This window comes from Epinephelus lanceolatus, chromosome 1 (genome assembly GCF_041903045.1).
Source record: "Epinephelus lanceolatus isolate andai-2023 chromosome 1, ASM4190304v1, whole genome shotgun sequence".
Lineage (NCBI taxonomy): Eukaryota > Metazoa > Chordata > Actinopteri > Perciformes > Serranidae > Epinephelus > Epinephelus lanceolatus.
Window position 1 is genome coordinate 20,770,201 of NC_135734.1, and position 24,594 is coordinate 20,794,794.

The 24,594-nt window shown below is 44.0% G+C and overlaps 1 protein-coding gene across 4 annotated transcripts in view; it reads right to left on the reverse strand.

Moving 5' to 3' along the window:
• Nucleotides 1–258: 258 nt before the first annotated feature.
• prickle2b (prickle homolog 2b) overlaps nucleotides 259–24,594 on the reverse strand; it is a 116,612-nt gene continuing 92,276 nt past the window's right edge. For 3 of the 4 annotated variants that reach the window (XM_078167249.1, XM_033625552.2, XM_033625554.2), the window contains 7 exons: nucleotides 14,519–14,702; nucleotides 7,804–7,917; nucleotides 6,438–6,575; nucleotides 4,703–4,906; nucleotides 3,937–4,123; nucleotides 1,998–2,876; nucleotides 259–1,856 (listed from right to left, as the gene is read on the reverse strand). In XM_078167249.1, coding sequence (XP_078023375.1) covers nucleotides 913–1,856; nucleotides 1,998–2,876; nucleotides 3,937–4,123; nucleotides 4,703–4,906; nucleotides 6,438–6,575; nucleotides 7,804–7,917; nucleotides 14,519–14,702 — 2,650 coding nt within the window. In that variant the 3' untranslated portion in view covers nucleotides 259–912. Of the gene's footprint in view, nucleotides 1,857–1,997; nucleotides 2,877–3,936; nucleotides 4,124–4,702; nucleotides 4,907–6,437; nucleotides 6,576–7,803; nucleotides 7,918–14,518; nucleotides 14,703–21,304; nucleotides 21,828–24,594 lie in introns of those variants that run through there. The other variant, XM_033625553.2, reaches the window with a different exon arrangement.

Sequence of the window (24,594 nt, forward strand, 5' to 3'; positions counted from 1 at the left end):
CTTGTATAGGCTGATGCAATAAACCACAATGTCAGTGGCATCCGTTTCCAGGACAATGGAGCTCTGTGTGTTCGAACGTGATGGCATCCATTACCGTCTAAAAACTCAGTGGAGGGTGACTCTCCTAATCAACCTCTACACCACATTGTCATTCATTTATGCATTTAACAGATGGGGAAGGTGACTGTTGCTCACTCTCGTGAACACCAGACACATGTGGTCGTCCTCTGGAGAGAAACAGCAGCTGTCAGTCAAAAACACTCACTGAAATACTCCTTTATTCCAAATGCAGGACCAGGTCAGCCAAATAAAACATGCATAAGTTGTTTTTATCATTTTCTATCTCTACATCATAGATATTTAATACATAAATGATTCTATCCATACAAAATATAAAAATATGAGGCCTCATTTACAACCATATTTACATGGACTTCCTTAACTTAAGTGAAATTATTAATTCATTTATCTATGTACATACTATGAACTGAATACAATAGTACAGTATATCCTATATCTAAATCACATTGCATGAAAAGCTAAACTGTACCAAACCGACTACCTTGCACACTTGTTTGCCGCATTGAAATGAAGTTATGATTAAAAAAAAGAAAAAAATTGCACATCAGCTTTTGTTAAATGTTGTGACTTGATAGAACTGCGCATGTAAGTGTTAGCCTTAATACTCAGGAGATATTCCGAAACATTAAAATGAACAAACATGCAAACACTGTTGCTTTTTCACTGTTTACCGACTGTATTTCATCACTGACTTTCAATCACTTGATATTCAACACTCAACAACACTGAATAAATGGACTGTGAGTTTTATTTATTTTTTCTTTCCAGATGGAAGATGTTAGTGTACATAAGCTGGACAAAGAGTCATTTCCGTTGCCAGGCGACAGGATGTTAAGAGATAATGCAGTTCTTGCTTTTTCTGCGTTTGCGGGTGTGTAACTGCCCACTGCGGTTGGGTCCTCCGATCCCTGCGTTGTTGTACTTATGGACAAGCTCCTGGTTGCTGAGGTAGCGCAGCTGGATGGGTCTAGGGATCGGCTCACCCAGGAAGTAACCTTCATCCTCTGATTCGGAGGATGAAGAGCAAGTAGAGCACCAGCCATCATCATCATAATCATCCCAGGAGTATTGGTTCAAGCCAGTGCGTCGGCTGGCCCCAGGGTTCTGAAGAGTCAGGTCTGAAGTGGTTCTGGGGCACTGCCTGAAGGGTTGGGGCTGGTATCTTCCCCCTCCTCCTCCTATTCCGAACTGGTCCCTGGCACTCCTTGGCGGCGGGAAACGGTCATAATCCTCACGGACACACAACTGCGGTCTTTCTTGAGGTCTCACCCTTCGCTCTGCCACCAAGTTAAGAGCGTTTTCTGAACGAGACCGACGGGATCTCCGGGAGCGGTGGTGGTGGCGGCGCCTCTGGGGAGTATCATCCGGAGCATCTATCCGGATACTGGCTCCCCTTCCACCACCAACACCACCCATCCTTCGCTCACTGATGGGTGGTAGGCGGGCAGCATTGGCACTGCTCACCAAACTCACCCTGTCCTCCTCCTGGAAGGTGAAGCCAGGTGGTAAATGATTCATACCCATACCAACACCCATGCCTGGGGGGTCACAGTACTGCACCTGGTACTGGGAGGACCTGGGAGGATCCATTTCCATGTAGGGCTGATTAGCCGTGAGGCTGTGAATAGACTCAGAGCTACGAAACTGCACTGAGGAATTGAGGGTGTCCATGTTGCTTTTCTCTGACATGTTCATTCCAGAGTCTTTGCTCAGGTCCGGCATGGAGAAACGAGAAAGGTGCTCCTGACGCTTTCCTCCTCCATCTGCGGAGTTGCCTGCAGGGAAATCAAGTAGAAAAGTGTCAACTTTGCCTTTAATGTCATTCCATTAAGTTGAAGTCGATGCTTAAATACACAACTTCCCTTTGTCGTGCTTATTTGGCCAAGCAAAGGTCTAACAGCTACCACTGTACCTACCTGTTGCATTGGACAGGGCCAGGGACTCCATGGATCCTCTTGGGGTCTGCTCCAGAGGGGTCAGTTGCTCTGTGAAGTTAAGTGCATTGATGGGGTTCCTGCTTCTTGCCACCTGGGTTGCCGCTGGAGGCCCCACCTCTCTGTCCCTTTGAAAGCCGTGCAAACTGATGGAACGCTTGTCAGAAGAGAAGCCGTTGTGGTGCTGAGAGCAATGGGACACTTCAGTGAAGCTCTTTTGGGTCCTCAGTTTGGGTGGATAGTACTCCTCAGGAGCTGGCTGTTGGAACCACATCTCATTCAGGGAGTGTCCCTTCATGGCTGAGATGGGCGGTCTCTTTAAACCTCCGTTTTCCTTGATCCTGTGATCCTGCTGCTGATTATTCGGACCAGAGCAGGCGGGGTTATAGGCAGTCCTGACATTGCACTGGCTGAGGAGCTGGAGAGGGGTGGGGTTGGCAACTGGGTCTGATTGGGATTCATAATCATAGCCGTCACCTGCTTGTTCTTGGTTCTGCCAGGCAGGTGGCTCGCGAGTCAAACTGGGCGTTTGGCTGGAGAGACTCAGAAGATCCATTTGTAAAGACAGAGGGTCTACCTCCCCTGAAAATCTCTCAGTCTGAACTCCACCTCCTCCACTCTTCCCTGCTTTGGAGCTGCGTCTGGACTCTCTGGTGGAGCGAGCGCTTTGGAAGGCCGAATCCGAGGAGTCCGAGCCATTGGGCTCCTCCCCGAGACTGCAGGAGCGTGAGCAGAAGATTTGACCTTGCTTAGGCAAGAAAGGCCGACCCAGCAGAGAGCGTTTACAGCGGGCGCAGCAAAAGCAGCCCTCAGTGGCGTGCCAGTGCTGCCCATCATATGTCATCTGGCCTTGGTCAATGCCTGTGGGAAAGACACACATGAGTTTATGTAAAATGACAGGGGCCTTGTGTACAAATGCACCATTAAATTACAAAGCTTTATCAAAGAGCTTGAAATTAAATGTTTAATGTCTTTATTTAAAATGCTGTTTTATGTGCAAATAGTGGCATATTACAAGCTGCTTGTTGAGCTAGAAAATGGAGCTGGAGGCTGTAACTTAACTGCGCCTTGGGGCAAACTCATTATGGAGCTTTCCCAGCATTGTATAAACACATTGCATTTTGAGTATGCTTGCAGTTGATGCAGGAGGGGGGAAGAAAACCAGCTATTTGCTAATGGCTGCCATCTGGTTCCAGCATGTTTTCTGATGGTTTCAATTTATAATCAGTTGTGTTTTTTAGCCAAATACTTTTCTATATCCTGTCTAACAAATAATTACAGAGCAAATTTGTTGAGAGGTATGTGCCAAAATCACACCTGGGCATCCTGTCGGGGGATACACACACACACGCAGAGCTTTAACAGGAGGTGGCGTGGGGCCAAGAGGTGCTAATATGAAGTTTTCCCGCTGAAAAATACCCCAGTTTCTCCTCTCAGTGGGTTTGCTTCTAACACTACAAGTTGTGAGATGTTTAAATTAGCATATATCTGATGCCTGGTGAATGTGTCTGTAAAAAAAAAAACAGATTCTGAAAAGTATCTTGATGCAGTCATGCCTTTTCCCCAGGTGGGGTTCATGCTGCATGATATATGCTATATATATTTCTGCGGTCAGTAAGCTGAGGTGTGTGTGCTCCTCTGCTATGTGCCCGTGCTCCAAAAGCCTGACCATGACGTCATTCAGTGACAAACTGCTAAAAACCAGGCCACATCCTTTCTACTGTAGCTCTTTTCTCATCTGTGTTACTCGTTGCTAAAAAATGAGGTCACCCTTTCACACTTAAAAAAAACCTGCAGCCCAATAATGGTTGACTTAATTTTTCCATGTACCATGTATCTAGCATCAGATTTTTTTCCATTTACATGACCTTTTGGTGATTAATGCAGTTTGTATGAACAGTGATAGATGCCAGCAGCATACCAATGTGTTCCCCACAGGAGTCACAGTACTCAGCGTAGAGGGACTCGAAGCAGGAGCAGCAGTAGGGCCGTCCCTCCTTCATGATGTAGCGCTGGCCCCCCAGCACAGTCTCACACTCGAAACAGCAGAAGTGCTTCATGTGCCAGTGACGCCCCTCTGCCTCAGTGCACTCGTCCGCAAGGATGATCTAAGAAAGGAGAGATAAAGAGTATCGTTTATCATGGGTCCTCAGAGGTAAAACCTCGGTTGGGTTATTACTGCGCGCTGAATGACAGGACAAAGGCTCGCCCTCCCTCCCCCTCCATACGCACCACTTTCCCCTCTGCAGCTTAGTACTCTTAGATCATCCTCTTTGTCACTGACTTGTGTAGGAGGCTAATGTGTGTGGGGACTTGGTGAAATCTAGATGGTGCATTTACTTTTAATTACGCTGCTGTTAAAACACCGGGGTGCCTTTTAAGTAGTAACTGTGTCCTTGTCCCCATTTGCAGGGAGTGTAAGTCAGTGCTAATGGTTGGGAGATCAGGATATTGAGAGCCGACCCCATTAGACCAGAAAAACCCTTGCATGTGTTAACTGTGACAGTGTGTGTTGGGAAGCTTCTGAGTGTCATATGACAGCATGTGGAAAATCTGTGTGTAAATGCTTATTAGATAGCCCTACCAATACCGTCCCACATTACAGGCACAGTATTATCTGTGATAAGTGTGTCAACACATGATCACTTATGTGCAGGCATGTGTGCGTGCATGTGATGGGCATCTACCTCATCACAGGCTGTGCAGCGCGGCTTGAGCCTCTCAGCGTGGTGTCGGCCGCAGTAGATCTTCCCATCCTGGTAGAAGTAGATGAGGTCCACCAGGAGCTCGTTGCACATGCTGCACACGAAGCAGGCTGGATGCCAACACACACTGTGACCTGCCCGTGATGCGAATACAGCAATGTCGCCACCATTTATCTGGCCTCCGCACTAAAAAAAAGGAAGAAGAGGAAAAGAGTTCTTGAGTAACTGGTTGTCACCATACAGCTTTTATCAGTACTTGATACGACTTAGATCTCACTTTTTTTCTCCAATACCAATTCGGATACCTAAACTTAGAGTAGTGGCTGATACCAAATACAAATTCTATTCTGTGCTACTCTTTGTAGTTCAACTTGAGATCTGTACACCTGGGCACCCAGTGGCCACGTGGTGGAGCGTTCCTGCTCCCTATTTTTCCTGTCTGCCTCTTAGTGCTTTGATGTGCCAGTCCAATGGTCGGCGTGTCATTCTTTATCTGTCTGTCAGCGCCTCGTGCCCTTTTGTGCTGTGAACTAAACTGAGAGCACGAGGGTGTGTTGACATGTGTGGCCGAGGAGGGCAGCCACAGACACAGAGAGGAAGTTGAATTACTGCTGGAGGACGTTTGCGGGGCAAAGGCGAAAATAAAAACTGAGTGATATAGGGGAGGATAGAAGGGAGAGTGAGATCAGCACGGAGGTGTAAAGGTAGAGAAGCCGGAAAGATAAACGAGAGGGAGTGCTAAGGAGGCAGGGGGGAAAGGTCGGGTAGGCAAAGTAGATTTAGAGGGGTGGGAAGATGGAGACGAAGTGAGAGTTACAATCAGGTTATCTAACTGGAACGCAGCCTACTGCTGAAAGGAGGCCAAAGGGAAGGGGGGATTCAATCAATACACACTCTCCCAACAATCTGCTCCCTCAACGTGTGTGTGTGTGTATCTGCTGAATGAACACAAGCTATAAAGCAGCTATACACCGGGGGCACCAACACAACAGAGAGTGGCTCCATTTTGCTTGAGTTGTACGCACAGTAACAAATGACTAGTGGATGCTGAAGTGCGCTGGTTCATTGTTAAAAGAACACTCTCCACTGCACTCTGTACTCCCGTAAGACCACTACAAGAATAGATGTAAACAACACATTAAATATTTGATGGGACAGGAGGTACTACTGAAACACAGGAGGAGTTAGAGCAGGTTTAACTGTAGCTTAGTTCTCCGAAGTCTTATGTAAGGCTATGTTTTAAGACAAACAAACTGTTGACATTACTTGTTTGTCTTACACAAATATTATGTTGACAACTAATATGGCAGAGGGGGAACTGAGACACGACATACACATGCAACACCTCAGGATCCTCTCATGAACAACACTTTGAGGTGAGACTGACAAGGTCACAATGTTGTTATAAAAGCAGATTCTCTGCCCTTTATATGTCAACATGAAACACCTCTCATACATCATTACAAAGACCCGAAATGCCAGCAGGCTGTTCCGTATGTCTGTCACACAATTCATTGCTTTCATTCCACCAGCCACATGACACACCTTTGAACCCGACACACTTAATTTGCTCATGTCACGGGATGTGACACAGAAATGACATTTAGAAGTGAGACGACGGGCGGTTCTCAGATCATCTTTGATCTCGTCATGTCTCTTGCCTGCTCAGGGGGAAGCAGTACAAAAATGTATGTTTTTTGATATTTCTTTCAGCTACCTGTTCGCAGATTGCTCCCGTCATCGTCACGGGGAACGGACGGACGTTGCCGCGGCCCAGGTTCTCCCGTTTCCGTTGGTTACTGAAGAGCTTCAGTTCTCGCTTTTCCTCGTCATCCAGACCATTACAGTAGCGTACCTAGAAACACAAACACACACACATACACATTTGTAAATATTGATCTGTTACGCAAACACAGAGAGTTTATGATGGTTGTCTGTGTTTTTTAAACGCATACAGCATCGTCAAACTTGTCAAACTTTGGTATTGTTGCTGCAATAAAAGGCAGCACTTATTTCGAATCACTAGTGATAGCAGTTCATGATGAAGACAATTTTATTAATACTGAATGATGTTATTTCAGCCAAGAGTTCTCCATTCATTAGAAATAGAAATTAATTTTTCTATCAGCATTTTATTATTTCCATTATTTTCCATTTTTAGAAACGGAGATAGGTTCCATCTATTTTCTGAGTCAATTGTGAGTCACTGTTTGCATTGATTCAAATACGTCTGGTGTCGTGCTCATCGACACCATCCAATTAAAGCTAAATAGATGGGGTGACATCATCTTCCTACATCGCTAGCTAGCTACGCAGCTACACTCATGGAGAGCTGCAGAAAAATGGCCACAAAATAGAAACAAGTGTGGATGAGATAGACAAAGCTCTTGGAGTTGTTGTGAGCTAACTTACAGAAACAACAATTATTACATTGGCATGTTATCATGGAAAACATATAAAAAACATCAAGCTAACTTTTGCCATTTTGCCTTTCATGGAAAAGCTGACAATATAGTGGCAGACATGAAATAACAAGAGAGAGGGAGGTATGACATGCAACAAGGGTCTGCAGCTGTGGACTCTTAATGTTGCAGCTATGTGGTATTCATCTAAACTGTTTGGTGACCTCATGCTCACAAAAACATTAATTAACTGCTCTTGGCAACTGCTATCGCTGCGTCCCTGATTTCATTCCCTGCAAAACAAAATAAGCACCTTCTAAAACAGAAATTGGCCAACATGCTCATGATGTTACACTGAAGAGTGAAGTGAAAAAAGATGGCACCAGCAGATCTTCTTAGTGACACTGCCACATGTTTATGGCAATCACACTAATGTCTCAACATTAATTGTGGTTTATCTATGTAAACCACTTAAAAAGGAAGCAACACACACACAAACACCTTGCTATCTCTTTCCTGTCCATTAGGAAGACAGACTTCAGACTTTTTTTTTCTGTTTGTCCTCTCCCCTCTCTTATCTCTGTATCGCCCTGAGGGCGGGGAGGGAGGGAGGGAGGGGTAGATAGATGGATGGATGGACGGATGGAGGTGGTGGGGGAGGGGGTCAGATTGGACTCTCACCTCATTGTCGTGGGGTGGGAGCTGATGGAGCAGCTGTTTGATGCGGTATTTCTCTCCAGGGCTGTTCACATAGGGCACCTTGTCCTCGGGCAGGGAGCTGTAGTACTGGTGGACCTGAGACAGAGACGAAGATGAGGAGTGGGTGAGAGTGACGAACAACAAAATACCTGTAACATGTAAACTAGCTAACAAACCCAAATACACATGAGCTGCAGCCAGTCAGTAAAGCTCTCTGTTACTGTTTTTGATTTATTATTCAGTCTTTTAAATATCACAAAATGTCAAGAGCTCCCAAACTCTCTCTTCCAAATGCTTATTTTGTCTGTACAACAGTCATGGATACAGATTATAAGGATATGAGAAAGAGGAAAACTACAAATCTTCATTTAGAGAAGCTACAACCTGCACGTTTCTATTTGATAAATTACACAAAATGGTTAAATTATTATTCCAGTGCTGTCTATTACTCATTTCAGCACTTAAAAGGTACAACTGTGCAGAGACAAAATTAACAGGATCCACAACCTGGAGTGACCCACACACACACACACACACACACACACACACACACACACACACACACACACACACACACACTTAAAAGCACTTTGATTTATGGCCCTCCAGCGGAGACTTAATGGAACCTCACCTCTCTATCTTTGCACATTGACACGGGAATGTATTGCTGACCTGTCAAATGTGCACACACACTCACGCGCACACATGATTACCGCGCGGGAATGTATGCGACAGCAGGATTAATGCTAATCTGGCTATTTCAAATTGCTATAAACATTCCTTACATTACAGCGGCAGACAATGAGTGTCATCTCCGGGTTATTTATTGCAGTCTTTTTTATTACACTGTAACGGGGGGCTGGGGTATTACAGGGGTCAGGCGGTCATATATGAATGTGACTGGAAGGGGTGCAAACCATGAAAGCCACAGAATTTAAAATGGAGATTTGATGGAGAAAGAGGAGGAGGAGGAGGAGAGGTGTGGTGAGGGGAATAAAGATGAAAATGTTAGATGGATGAGGAGGGAGCAAAAGTAGAAGGATGGCCATGATAAAATTTGGTTAAATAATGGAAACAAAAACAACACAGCAGAAAACATAATGAATATAGAGAGACAACATGATCGATTCCTGCTGACGAGGTCAGGCCAATCTTAATGACCTATCTGTCTACAGAATGGATCTACTGACTAGAAGCCATCAGCTTTGTCCTTGGCAATAACACCGACTCTGTCACACAAAAACAGATTAACTTGAACAACGCAGACATGTGTTGGTACAGAGGGACCAAAATTGAAAATATACCTTTAAAAAACTCTTATATCTAAAAGTTTAATTGTCCTGATGCTGCTGTGTCACAGTCTACAAACATGTTTGTTGTTGATGATGAAGTTACAGCAGAACCTCTTGTTGTAAGTGTAACCTAATTCCTTCTGCCCTGCTTTTGTTGGCTTCCACCGGTGTTGGCGAGGGACACGGGATCCGTGTCCAGCAGCATGGCTCGGGACGCCAAGGGGGATCTCAGGATAGTCCATGAAAGACTGACTGTGGTCAAGCACTGATAAATCACACAGTGCCTATGCTTCCAGATACACACACACACACACACACACACACACACAGCTAATGATAAATTACGAAACAGGGTTCCAACAACAACAGGGTTACAATCTGGAGGTGAAAGGCACGTTGCCCCGAGGAAAAGATCTAAAGACAGATACACACGCGCACGCTTACATGCACATAATGGACACAGTCGCAGTGAGAGCCAGGAGGAGCAGCTTGTGATAATAACTGTAATCGAAAGCAGACGAAACTAAAGACAGGGCAGAATTTCTAACTGTACCGAAAGGAGTGTTTTTAAAAGCTAAAGCAAATGGTAGGACTGAGGCAACTGAGTGACAAGAGCGATCGCTTCACACAGCTGGTTTCTATTGCTGTTAATGGCCAGACAGCCAGAGGAAAAGACACCACCAGGCACCAGTCTAACATTCTCTCAACAAGCCACTTTACAGTGGTTAGTGGACATTGATATTATATTGTTGAGAAAACACTGGTAGCTACAGCCAAACATGGTGGGAAAGATGGTGTTTTCATAAGTGAAGTGAGCTGATTTAACGACCGTGTTTTGGTTCTCTGTCCTTCTCACGTCTTTGCCGAGTTGTGCCCATGGCTCAGCACTGCAGTCAGCACAGTTGTGGGAGAAAATTCAATGTGTTTGGAAGTTAAAAGGCCTGAGATTGGTTAATTAAGCACGAAAGGGAAGCTATACTGAATGTACTAAAAGTCTACAGCCCAGCTGGCAGTTCTGTGAAGTTGTATTTAGGACAGCAATGTGACTGCACCCTGAAAGTTGGAAGTCTGAATCATCAGTCAGAGACCCATCATTCGACTGAGATTCCATCATGTAGAGTTTTCTTTTATTTGTCAGTCAGTGTACTCTTGGGGATGTTTCAGTCTCCAGATTTAGCTGCAGAGTGAGCGCTCCTCGCTTTCATGCTGCTCTTTAGCACAGGTAGCTGCAGACACAGAGACAGCTGCCTGAAGGACGAGAGGCTTTGTACGGACAGGCTCGCAGATATTGTTGTCCTCTGCTGTCTGCTTAGAAATGGTGAATTTACAGCACACAGCAACATAATACGATGCAGTCTCTGGCTTTTGTTTGATATCTAGTGTTAGTGATGTTAACATGGTTAGCTTGTTTACTATATTATGTGAACATCACTGTCACACTGAACGTCCCCCTGAACCCCATTCAAACTCTCACACTCTATATGGGGACAAAAACGAATAGTTGAATATTTGTGCTGAACGGCAAAATCTGAATCGACTGACATAATTTGAGGCAGGTGCAGCCCTAAACATTAGCATGCTAAAATGCTCACCATTATTAAATTGTGGTGCTAGAGGAAGAGGCAGAGGATCACGTGAGTCACTGGACCTTTGCAGAGCCCCCCAAGGATTATGGCAAGTTTTTTTGTGTTCCCTTGCAGTATGTTTTGCATTATTCATTTATTTATTTTCAGTAGTATCCTGGTACAGCGTCGCAGGGAGCCGGGGCCTATCTCAGCTGTCACTGGGCGAGAGGCTGCATCACAGGCTGTCACAGGGCTGACACATAGAGACAGACAACCACTCATGCTGACATTTACACCCACGGGCAACTTAAAGTCACCTATGAACCTAACTTGCACATCTTTGGACTGTGTGTGCAAACTCCACACACAAGGGTGGATTCATACCAGGAACCCTCTTGCAGTGAGGTGACAGTGCTAACCACTGCAACACCATCTTTTGCCTTCTCTACCAATAAATATAGAATTCTCCCTTCTTCCATTCCTTCTGAGCCATATGTCTATTTCTGCTCAGCTGCTCCCAGCACAACGCCCCAGTGTGGATCAGCTCATTGAATTTTAATTTGAACTGGGCATTAAGCATGCTGATAGAGTACTACTGCTCAATATGCATGTTTAAGTAATTAGTGAAAGTAAACTTAAAACAAATCGGGCCGCCTGTCCTCAGCTTATGTGTAACTTTAGGCCGTGGCAAGATGAAATGACAATGTTGCATGGGAACGCAAAATTATTCCAAGAGAAAGCAAAGAATTGCAAGGTAACACAAAATGTAATGCGGGATAATAAAAAAAACCCTTAGGTGGCTCTGTACACTTAATCCTCTGGGGACCATGAATATCTGTTAAAAAATTAATGTCAGTTCATCCATTAGTTGTTAAGATATTTTAGTCTGGGTTAAGGTTGAGACATTTTCATCTCTTGAACCATGCTGCGAGCATGGATAAAATTTAGTTTGATTAATTTTCAACAGATCTAGTCTGACACGATCATTTAGTGGTGTGTGAAAGCATTTTTATAGCTCTATCATTTATCTCCCATTCACAGCTACTGGCTGTAATCAGGTCAGGGGCTGACAGTTTTGTTGGTCCTTGAACTCGGACGGGATTGAGTCTAATTGTATTTAGGTCCATTCTGGAACAGGTCAGGCCTCAGGTCCCTTTCAGACTGGCTCGTAATTTATCCACATCAAAGATGTGGGTCTCTCAGAACCTGGAAACACCTCTAGCTTGCATGAATAACCTTGAAGTCAATTTCCATTCAAATATCCTGCATGTTAACCGCCTGAAAAAGCAGACTTGATGCTCAAATGCAAATTTAAATCAGATCCTGGTACATGCTGAGTAGCATCTGCACATTAGACTGCAGCTCTCGCTACGTGATGAAGAAAAACATAAAATAAAACACCAGATACAGGCCAATGCTGAGTAACATTCTTGGCCTTGAAAAGCTGTAACTTGGCAACATTGGAGAATTTTATTTGTGAAGGATGGAGAGAGGAGAGCAAGAGGAGAGAATATTGGCAGGCCCCCCTTCACACTGCAGCTCAATAACATCTCCTCAGCACACTCAGTAATGGCCGAGTTTGGTGATAAAAATTCATATTCTTTTTATGAGTCTGTATTTCAGCGATTGTTGACAGAATTGCGAACACACACTGCAGAGTTAAACATTCCAAAGTGAGTGCTGAGCTATCCCTCATAATCCTCAGATATATCTGATTGAATACCGCAGTCCTGGTCTGAAATCTCTCGTTACAGAGTAGTGACTTTACACCACTGCTGGCTGAATAGCAGCCTCATACACAGCCTGGCTCCCTACGGGAAACCTAAACCCACAGTTTAGATCCTGGAGATTAGCTTTGTGTTTACCATCGCCTTCTATTCTCACTCTGTCTCTACCTCGTGCAGAGGAAGGCCGGGTGTTGAAAAGTCCCACATCAGGCGTACTTCCGCTCCTCCGTGAGAGGTCACACAACATGTTTCCACAGCTTGAATGACTTGGACGTCAAGTTGGGGAAAATAAAATTAACTGTAGCGAATGCACACTTTTCATCTAGGCTGTTAGAAATGCTCTAAATCATCACAAGTTTTCCACAAAATACAAAAATAGCCAATAATTTTCAAGGTCGTTTAGTATTGTGCTCATGCTACACTGCACAGTCCAGTTTTCATTTAACCCAACTGTTCCTGAGGTCCTATCACCGCCAGACGAGAACCTAATTGACTTCAGGGTTAGATGTGTGACCCTGGAGGGGGATGAAAAATAGCTGCGCTCAGTGCTTGGAGGTGAAAACAGGGGGCTGTGCTAATATTGTACTGACCAGTTCATTGCTTTCAGCTCATCAACAAAATGAAACCAGCTTCCATAAACGCTTCTATTGTCCTATAAAACTGGGAACCCTCCCACATGTGCACACCTATGGTTCAATGAGTATAGTAAAAGGGGATTTTCTTCAACATGCATGGGACCACTTAATGCGTTTGTGTATTACTCAGGCTTAGCTTAGCTGCCGTGAGGGCGATGAAACCCAATTTGAACATGTTTTCGGGCGGTGTGAATTGGAGATTAATTTGACTGCTGGAGCCACACGATCCTTGTTATCCATTAGCCTGCAGAAGGAGCAGTCAGCATAACTGGTGAGCTATCATATAGTGAGGTGCAGCTCTAACTGAACAATTACAGAATACAGGCATGAGGTGTTACATGATACACAGGAACTTTCATTAGGTTAACACTCTACTGGGATGTTTGAAATTATATAACAGAAATCTGTCCTTGCATATCACTGGAATCCTCCCCCCTTCTGTTTTTGGCTTTACATCCACACTAAATTGTTTTACACCTCTAAACGTGTATAAATTTGAACTCCCTGAACTCTCATTGTAGTGTGTACGGTGAAATCAGAGCTTTTTGATGATTGTGACTGTTATGTGACTCTCTATCATTTGATCCGTTTTTAAGAGTCTTGACGCACCACTCTGTTCCTAACACCTGCTGTTGGAAGACAAACAAACACTAACAAGCCTCAAATGCTTAAACTGAACCATTTTCTCGACTCTTAAGGTGTATTCACACCAAATCAGGCTTTGCAGTGATTACCCACAGGGCTGTGCAGCGGTGTGGGAGTGTCATTTAAATGGTGCATTTGTGGGGGAGTGGAGGGGGGACAGAAAGCCAATCTCACCATTTTTGCAACTGCAGATTTGTCTTCAGTTAGTTTGTTTGTGATGGCTCAAAAGATCTGAGAAATTTGTTTTGATTATGAGTTCTGTAACATCTTTGCTGATACAAAAGACCTGCTTATGCGCACACACATAAACAGAGCTAGTACACATGAGCTGTACTTTATTTCTTTTACTTAATATAATATTTAAAGACAGTCTGAGTCTTCCGGTCTCTTCGCCGGTTATGTGATTGGCCATCACAGCATGACATCGGTTTGAGTTTCTCCAAAAGTTGATTCTGTTTCAACTTTTTGCTTCAAGTTGCTGCATTTTTCCCACCGTCCCCCGTGGCCCCACTGCTGCAGCCTAGATGCACTAGCCACATTAAAATGAATGGGAAGAGTGGCATTTTTACAGCACGTCATTTGGTGTGAATGCAGTCTAAGTGCGGGCAGTCAAAGTTTCTGGTGTGGATGCAAAATTTGGGCACACAAACTGCATATTCAGATTTATTCACACCACAGCAGATAAGGCCTGAAGGTTGGGTCACTATGTGATGCCTACAATCCAGCTTGATTGCCAACAGCTGACAAAACTGCACAAGATGTCTGACATTAACCTCGGTAGTGCCGTCCAGTGTGACTGTGAGGTGGCCCAGATGAGTGTAAGATGCCAATACCTGCTCAGGTTTGAGTCCAGGTGGAACCCAGGCGTACTCCTCCAGGGCACAGCCGGAGTCGTCGTCCGAGGTGGAGTTCCTCTGGAAGTCGTACATCAGCTTGGTGACCGTCTTCTCCATCTCTACAGGCATGGCTGTCACAGCATGCTCCTCACGGCGACACTTACAGTGCACACAGATCTTCCTACCATGGAAAAACACAGAGAAAGAGCATCTGTCAAGCCAGTGTCGTATGTAGACTACACTTTTGTTCAACAGGCATACATTAATAAAAGGCTTAATGGAGTAAGAGACTCAGATTAGAATTGAAAGCTGTTGTTATTTGACCTCCTAAATGACACTGTTGAAAAGTGTGATTTGTGGCTTGCAAATAGCTTTCTTACACTTAAACTCATTATACCCCAGAATACACCACTGTTAGAGTGAAAACAAACCTTCAGTTTAATAGATCACTGTGTAAACAGAGATATATTTGGGCTGATAGAGTTTCAACAGAAACAAGACGTCATACTGCAGTTGCTGTTTGGGCCTCTGAAGCTGCCATTAATCACAGAAAATAAAAATAACCCAAATTGCTTCTTTCAAAGGCAACCTCAGACTACCTGTGAAAAAAGGAAAATCCGTCACCCAACCTTGTCTGTAGACATAATAAAGTAAAAATATGTGAAACTCTTGACTTTTGTTCAAAACCACATGGAGTCTGTTTGCCGAACCTCTACCCGTAAAGCATGTGAACTCCATTAAGTTCAGAGGTCAAGGTTTCCCACTGCAGCTCTCACAGTAAAATGAAGGTACCACAAATACAATGCTCAACAATCCTCCGGGGTTCCAAGAACAAGGATATAATCACAAACAGGCTATGGAAATTAGCAGAATACAGCCAATGACAGTGATGGAAAGCAGCACTGTACAAACACACTAACACACACACACACTCCCCTATGCACAAGGTTAGGAAGAAACACTAGCAGATGCTTAGCCAGGACAGTGCTCCACTCTCATTAGTCAGGCAGACCCACCCAGCTATAAAATGGAAAGTATCCATGTGTGACTTTCCACAGAAAAGATGGTTGGGAGTTATTTGACGTTGACACTCCTCCTGCTTGCTGCTCTTTCATCTCCAGTAGTGTCCAGAGAGTAATAAAGAGACTTGTTATATTTCATAGACTCAAACAACTATTCTGGAGTGTTGTTTTACAAAATATTGGGATTAAGAGACAGGAATTACTCCTTGGAGAATGACACCATGCCTGTGAGACGTCTCACAAAAAGCCAAAAGGGATGTGGGTTTAATACCTGAATGCATGGATTAAAATTAAAATATAGGCCACCTTCGCCAGGTCTGTGCTCGGATCTGGAGGGAGAAGACACTGCTTACATACAGATTCCCGTGTCCTTGACAGCTATAAGCTCCTGCATGAAGAGAAAACTCAGGGTGGCCAGAAGGTTGCATCCCACTAACCCTTTCTACCCCTCAGGCAGCCAAACCAGGGAGACAATCCCATTACCTTCCCAGACGGACGCCTGCTCGTCTCACAGACAGCCCTACGGAGGAGCTTAAGGACACTGAGGACACTGTTTGACAGACTGACAGCTTGGCCGGCTGAGGATCTGTTAGTATAAAGTGCTTGGAGCGCAGACAGCACCATGTGGAGAGCTGGCCAAGTCTCACCTTGTCTCCTGTTCAAAGGAACACTTCTTGTCCAAGGGTTGAGTCTTGCTTAACAAAGCACTTCAGTCTGTTTGGCTGAGCGCTGATGGATTTTGATGATAGAACGGACACTGGAAATACTTGTCGCTCTCTAAGCAAAACATCCCACTGACATGCCACAACGTGTGATCCTTAGAAAGAAAACTTACAAAAATATAGGCCTAAAGTTGAATTCTCCATCACCACTTGAGATTCTTTGCCATCCGCCAGGAACCTAAAAGCCTATTACTGTCAGCTCCAGCTTTCAACGCCGCCCTGCAGAGAGGCAGACCTCTGCAACTTCTGCGGTCATTGTGGTAGGGCAGGCAACAGGCTTCACAAACTGACTCCATGAATATTACGCAAAAAGTGGCCAGATATCGTCATAAATATTAATGTTATGATAAACAGAGCAGTGATACAGCTCAGCCAGACGAAGTCATCAAGCAGCTGTCAAGCAGGCCGACTGGTAAATCCCCGTCCCAGCGGCATGATGCTATAGCCAGGGGCGACACAGCTTGCCTCATTACAACCCAGCACCTTCACCATCATTACTAATTTAGGGCTGATTAACTGGCTGACACACACAAAGACGCGTGCATCCACAACAACACACACTGGCAGAGAGGATGATGATTGAAAGTGAAAGACAAAGACACCAAAGGTGAAGACAGAGAGGATTAAGCTCTTATGGACACCTCTTCCAGTCTTCTGACATTCTGCCAGGTGGTTATTTCTGCCTTGGGGCGAGGAGGGACTCTTGGAGATAAGAGTATACAAATAGCCAGAGCTGAAGGAAAGCATTTCACACCGCATTCCTTCTGAAAGGACACACTTTAACGTCCCTGCCCCGCACTCTGCCTGTACAGTCTCTGTGGGGTTCAGTCTGAAGGCAGAGACTTGATGGAGAAATGCACCTCTTCGACCCATTCTCTCAATCCAGATGTGCGATGATGACCTTCTCTTCAGTGATTCACCTCTCAAACATCTGATCTCCCCACATCAGCGCTGGCAGAGACACTGTAGGCCTACAGGGGCCTGTTGCTCCTTCCCTCCCCTTCTATCCTCATGATTTACGACACGCTTCATGCACATGCCTGGGATTTCCCCTCTGCGGAAACTTAATCCCCGAGCTTCCCCTTGTAATCTACATGATTTCAATTAGGGGAGATTTGGCGACTTTGGTAATACAAGTCAAGTGCATCACTGACGCCTCATAAATGACTGCGAGGTAAAGAGAAGGAAGTTAAAAGGCTTGTTCTTTAGTCAAACGTGACCGGGCTTTCATCCCCCAGGAGATGTAAATGCTGATGTATCACTGGTCGGTTGGAGTGTGAGGTTTGTTCAAGACTTGGGGGGTATTGTTGTTGGATAGTAATCCCTGTGACCATGATGTCAGTGGACAATGATTCACCGTGTCGGGTTAATTATCATCGGCTTGCTCCTCTAGATTAGCCTGTAACCCTGGTAACGTGTAGTTTTAATGCGTAACTAGAGTCTGTTAGGCCCCTCTGACAGTTACATAGACTTTGTTCAACTGCTTTAGGGCACTGCTGCAAGATCTTCAGCAAGCAAGTTTGGCCAAACAAGCTGTCTTAAAACTCGGATCAACTGTAGCATTTTAGTAAATGTGCTTCAAAGCAAAAGTTGTTTAAAAACTGCAGTTCCGATATCAATACTCGGAAATGCCTCCGATACTGCCTGGATTGGGTATGGGTGAGTATGCAAGTCTATACCCCAATCTGATACCACTTAATTTATCAATAAACTTTAAAGTAGTTTAACAGCCGGTCAAAACGGCAGTTGTTCACGGAAATCAAGTCTTCTTTGACGTTCTGAAACAGTAGCCTTCACAGCGAGTAATGCTGTACAGCATCTGGAAACTACTGTTTCAGAGCGGCACAGAAGAAGTGCTTTCCAGAACACCAAGTGGCTGTTGCACTTCTGTTTCACACTGTGTGAACTTTTACATGTCTTTTATTTACTAAGGTGTTGCTGTCACGAGTTAAGTTCTTATTTGTTCATGTTTAACAAAGGGTTGAACCAGAGACATGCCATACAACAACAGTTAGAAGTATACAGCTGCTATTTGTTTAGGGCAATGCTATTGAATCAGTACTCTATATCAGTTCAGGTATCAAAACCATTGTCACATAGGAAAAATGGTAACGGCACATCTTTCCACAAAACTGTCTCCGCAAGGCACAAACAAACAAACAAAAACTAGCGCAAAGGGTTCCTAGAGACTCTACTCAACCCGAGCTTTAGAAAAACATCTGATTCAACCATATCCAAGAGTCACCCGAGGAAGTGCAGCCTTGGAGAGTTTGCAGCAGACGTTTCATTCCACTCCCATTCCTCAGCAGCTCCCCAAAACCGCTGCAGCTTTTCCATGGCATCACTCTAGATGGTCAGATTAAAATCCCATCTTCAAATGGCAGCTAAGCGCAAAAGCGGAGGCTGGATGACAAGAGAGGAGAGCACAGAGAGGAGAACAGCTGGGAGCACGCTGCAGCCAAGTCTCGTCTTCTTTTTTCCTGCTTCTGCTTTTGTTTTCTCTGGAAGAAGTTTGGGGGGGAAGAGGAGGACAGACTCTTTTCTCTTTAGCGGCCTTTTTTGTTTGGTGAATAAAACATTTCCGTTCGGTGTTTTGAAGCTGTTGTTGGATTTTTCAGGTTCTTTGATGATTATTCCTGCTTTCACAAATGACCAGTACATACAAGCAAAAAAAGTCTTTGCAGCTACACCGGGCTGCACGTTGACTTCCAGACATTAGGAGCTAATCACAGTTGAACATGACTTGAGGTGTTCCCGACAAGGATCAGGCCTGACAAAGACATTTTCCATTAGTGGCCAATTAGTGAGAACCAGATGCAGTGTGTTGCAGAGGACAGAGATTAGGCCTGCATCCACCTGTCATAACAAATTATAGAAAGCCAAAGTGTTGCTCTATTTTCAGCTAGCCTCTGGTCAACTAGCCTCAACCTGATGATGTGTTTCCTCGCCTGTTAATGGACAACAACAAACAAGCATCTTTGCATGTTTATTTAAACACAACAACTACTTCATTACGGCCTTCACCTGCAAAACTTCGCTTAGGAAGAGACACAAAATGACCACAAAGAGTTGCAAACAACTGCAAGAGACACACAGAAAGAGGCAAGACGACCAAAAACAGACACAAAATGAGAAAACACACACACACAAAAACACCAAAAATACACAATATGACCATGAAGAGACACAAAACTCCAATAAAGAGGCACAAAGTGAGGTGGTGGGGCCTTCTGTGCAGCTGTGCCCAGGGGCCCACTGTCTCATAATCTGCCCATGACTCCACTAATTGTGCCCATGAATTGGAATTGGGCTTTAAAAGTATGTTTTTAACAGAAAGCCTACATTACAAACTGGTATGGGGTTGAAGAGAGGAGGGCATTTAGGAGGTCTAATTATAGATAATATTGAGCTGTATTGTGGTAAATGTAGGAGCCAGTGTTTTTGGAATTTGACTCATACTAATTACTAAAAAAAAAGACTGCAAATCTCGACCTCTGCTGCTTCAACTTCAACCACTCGTTTTTTAAGCCCTCTCTTGTATGCCCCCAACTGTATGGACATACAATGTTTCCTTCAAGCTCTAGTTGGGTAAATGAAAAAGTACCAAGTATCATAACTTCCCATATTAACGTTCTTGAAGAATTGAAAGTACTGGACTTATGCAGGAAGTGGGAAGAAGAAAGAAGAGAAATATAGGCTATTTATATGTAACATCAGACTGGGACGCTTTTCAGCTGCAGCCATGCCATGCTTCAGACTGGATCACATTACTTATTCATTCAGTGTTGACTTGTTCCATAAAGTGACACTACTTTGGATGGGAACACTGGGGAGTCATGGAAGGGACAGGCTTCCAAGGCAACCTCAGCACAGACTTCACAAGCATACTCTCATAACACAGCGCCAAATCACTGGGGATTTTTTTTTTTTTTTTTACCAGCAGCATATATTAAAAGGCTTTGGTCTAGTGGCTTATGGGGAATTTTTGAAGAAAATGTCTCAGGAAATCTGTCGGTCCTTCTAGGAACTTCATTGGAATAATATGTTGACATTTCTTCCTTGTCATTGGGAAAACCAGCAACCAGTACAGGGCTGATTTTTTCCCCCAGAAGCAGTTGCTGATGTCAGAAATAATGTTCACTTGGCGTTAGGGCTCCTGTCAGCCCAGTTAATGTTTGGGCTGCTCTCAGACCTAAGGAGCCCAATGATATTGCAGCCAGCTGCTGAAGCCACATTATTCATTATCCCCCAGTCGGTCCATTCATGTGCTAATCCAGTGACCCTTTACACTGCTAAAAAGTAGCCATCTAAATGGGTCAATTAGCCTGCATTGAGTCTTATAATGTTCTCCTTAACACAACTGGCATGGAGCTGCGATTATGCCACCTGTTTCCAGTGCAGTTTGCTGCAAACTTCAGGAAATAATTACAGCCGTTAAGAAGGAAGACTCAAATAATGACAACATAATAACACTTGGCTGGAGAGACATCATAAAACAAGTTGATTTAGAAGGCAGGCAAATGAAATATTATACTAAGGCCTGTTTCTTTTTATGTGCACCAAGCTGTCTATAAAGAATATGGCACAGATTCTGAACAACAAAGCTGTTTCTGGCTGGAAGGCGCACAGTAGCTTGACCATTGCGCCACAGGGGGTTGGGTGGGGGATATAAACCGTCTATAGAGGGAGAGCTGCGGTGAGAGTCCGGCAACTCTGCACTTTGGGTGTCATTTACATCCAAATACGCCCAGTTTAAGTCATAAAGGCGCAGAGTGGCGATTTAAGCCCCTTACTAGAATCCATGGGAAGGTGAAACTTAGATAAAAAGCCACCTGGTTTCAATATTTAGTACTGTGGTTAGTACGTTACGCACACATTTCAAAGAGATTAAAGTCGGAAGTGAAGTCGACTTCATACAGAGACATATGTGTTACAAATTTCCTTTCCATTACGCATTTAAAGCTCCAACATGGATGGTCCGTCCCGCTCCAAAACGTCTCCAAACGCAACATAAACACGATCAATAATGTACTGCTTACCTTCTTACAAACTGCGGCGGAGGGAAGCCATAGCCCTGACCTCGGTGCTGCTTGCGGTGGTGCGGTTTTTAAAACACGTCTTCCTCATTGCAGAATGTGTCACACAACTCCAACGCCACAGCTTTGCCACGAAAACACCCCACTCTCACCCGCTGCGTGGTGTCCGCACCCCTCTGCTACATTTAACCCCTCCGTTTAAAAGCCTTTTGTCAACCCCCCACCCCTCCGCTCTCCGCAAACACACTCGGGGAGTTCAGCAAACGAGGAGAAAGCGAAGACGAAGAGCCAACTTAAAGTGCGTAAAACCAGATCCCCGTTTACAGATCCAAACAAGAGCGCAGACTCCGACAAAATAACTGAAATCCAAATAAATAAGACAGAAGTCTTCCTCGGATGCGGGTTTATCTTACTGCTGTCGGCTGTGAGGGAAGATCCGGGCGGACTTTCGCTGCGTAAAAAGCACGGAGCGCTGGAGACGGTCCGCTCGCTGCTGACTGACCCACTGAATAACAGCGCTTTAAGCCCCAACCGGTGTCAAGTGGGTATAAATTACACCATCACTTCCGGTTTGCACTTTCAAAAGAAAAGCACCATTGGCAAACGGCTGGGGACATTATTCTGAATTAATGGTTATTTTGAACAAAAAATAAATAAATAAATAAAATAACATAATAAAAAACAAACAACAAAGATACCAGTGTCCGAACAGGAGTAGGTAGAAGTAAAACGTATATGTCCCTACCCCTTTCTTACATGTCTTATTTTAACTCTCTCTCTCTCTCTATATATATATATATTATTTCAACAAATTCCCAAATGTATTTACAACTAATACACAATTATCCCCAGTCTATTTACCAATTTTATTTACCAAATGAATACATAAGTAATAAACCCAGTTTATTTACAATCCAAAAAATACAAAATTTACAAAATAAGACAAAATAAAATAAAATAAAATAAATTTAGTTTAATCAAATAACTATGAAAAACAATATTCTACTTAATTAAAACTAAAACGTATTTTCTGTCCTATTAAAAGAGAGAATGCAAAAGTTTCAAAAGGAATAGCTAATTTAAATTTCTTATATTTTCACGTATCTTTCCTCTCTTGCAAGGAGCACCTGTAACATAAATCATTTCCCCTCGGGGATCAATAAAGTATTTCTGATTCTGATTCTAAGTGACAGCTAAACACTGCTGAGGAAGACCATGAAATGCGGCTGAAATCTCTCGAAAAAAACTGAATGGACCTTAAATTTCAATTTTACTTATTTTCTTTCTAATTATAAAATTGACTGTCACTGTCTGAGATCAATAATACACTTTCACACTTGTCCTCTAGTCGTTTATATGATAATCTATACAACCATGAAAGCCCATACACATTCTTTATAACCCTGAATAACATTAAGATGCGTTTTCCTGACCTTCCAACAGCCATTGGCTTCTGTTCATGTCCACACAGAGTGGAAATTAATGGTTAAATAAAACCTTTTATAGTTCAGAGCTTTTGTTTCAAGGCAAAGTTGCTTACTTCCTGTCTTAAGGGCCCTCTCTGGTTGACTTGACACACACACACACACACACACACACACACACACACACACACACACACCCTCCTCCCTGCATGCTAATATCCTGGTGTGATGTCAGCAAGTCAGCGTCCCAACACTGGTGTAATTAGCAGCGTGAATGGTTGGTGTTGGCGGGATTTGCATGTGAATTAAACCACTTCCCTGAATCAACTGGCCCAGGACAAGGAGAGGGAAAGAGGGAGAGGGAGGAGGGAGGAGGGAGAGGAGCTGCAGGGTGCTGACCTGCATGGGGAAATGGGGAGGTAAGCCCCTGTAAACACAACAGCAGTGTTTAACATAAGAAGCGGACAAAAGGCTTACAGACCAATGAAAATCCACTGAATCAAAAACAAATGTGAAGCCAATTTAGAAGGATCTTAAAACTCAAGTGCACTTATTGGGTCTGTTATTATTTTAGGCTGACTTGTTTGCCAGGGATTCATTAACAGAGGACAGCATAGACTATAATTATATATATTTACCATCTATGCATTTGTATTATGTCATTATGAGCATAAAATACTGTCGTCTCTACTCCAGTTTCTACTCACATGTTGTCACTTTTGCTGTGAAAAGTGCCTCTAAATAAAGTTTGCTTCCCACATTGATATGATTATCAAAATACAACTGACCAAAATTCCCTCAGCCACAAGAAAATTAAAGCATGGGACTCATTAATATGACCACCACATGGAGTCAGTTAGCTCAGCTATTAGCAACAACATAAACAGCAGCTTGTTCCCTAACAGATTGCCACCATCTCAGCTATTTTGGTTCCCCTCTAATCTCTCAAACACTTGCATGACAATAAGCTGCGTAATGCTCTTCACTTAGCTCCTACAATGAGTGGTGGGAGTGTTAAACTACGTCCCACTGATGCTCCTCATTTGTGTAACGCAAAATGTGTCAAGGAAAAAGGAAAAACAGCCAAAAGTTTTCTGGCAATCACAGCCGAACAGATTTGTGGAAGATTTCAAAAGGCAACTTGGAGGATGGATGGAAGTGGGTTAGAAAGTAATTAAATCAAGATTTGTGTATATTTTTTTTCCCAAAGTGCCCTGCTGCTGCCTGTTGGCCAAACACAAGTAAAGAAAATGTGGAGAGCAATATAAAAACGCTTGCTTTGAAATAACATATGCAAAGCTGCACGAGGGAGAATTTTGCTGTTGCGGCTGAAAACAGCCAGCAGCTTGAAACGACCTCCTCGGTTTTTAAGGACAGTGCTGCAGTCTCTTTTCTCCTTTCAGGAACTGTTCCTCTGGCTTCCCTGGAGTCAGACTCTGCTTTTCTTTTTCGTGAAAGCCGTCTTTCTGTCCTGGATTCTCCTCTCACACGTGGCGGGGCGACTCTCGCTATGACTTGGTCTCATACATAAGAACATATAATCGCAGCCCCTTTACAAACACAAGAATATCAATTACAGCTCAGGCTGTACTTATGGCCTATCCACAAGATTTTATGAGGAGCCCTAAGTGACAGTGTCCTCCGCTCGGAGCAACCACAGAATGGGTCAACTGGTTTGGGGCCAGCCATTTACCTCAATAAGTCATTCCCTTTTCCCCAATAAACCGTTCCTCGACCTGCAGTGTGCTGTTTTAAATGCCACGAGAGGACAGAATAAAAGCATAGAGGCCAGCTTGGGGGACATGCCACAGATAGCATTGCCTGCACGGACTCCTGGCATGCACCAAGAGCCTCTGCTTGGTAATTTTA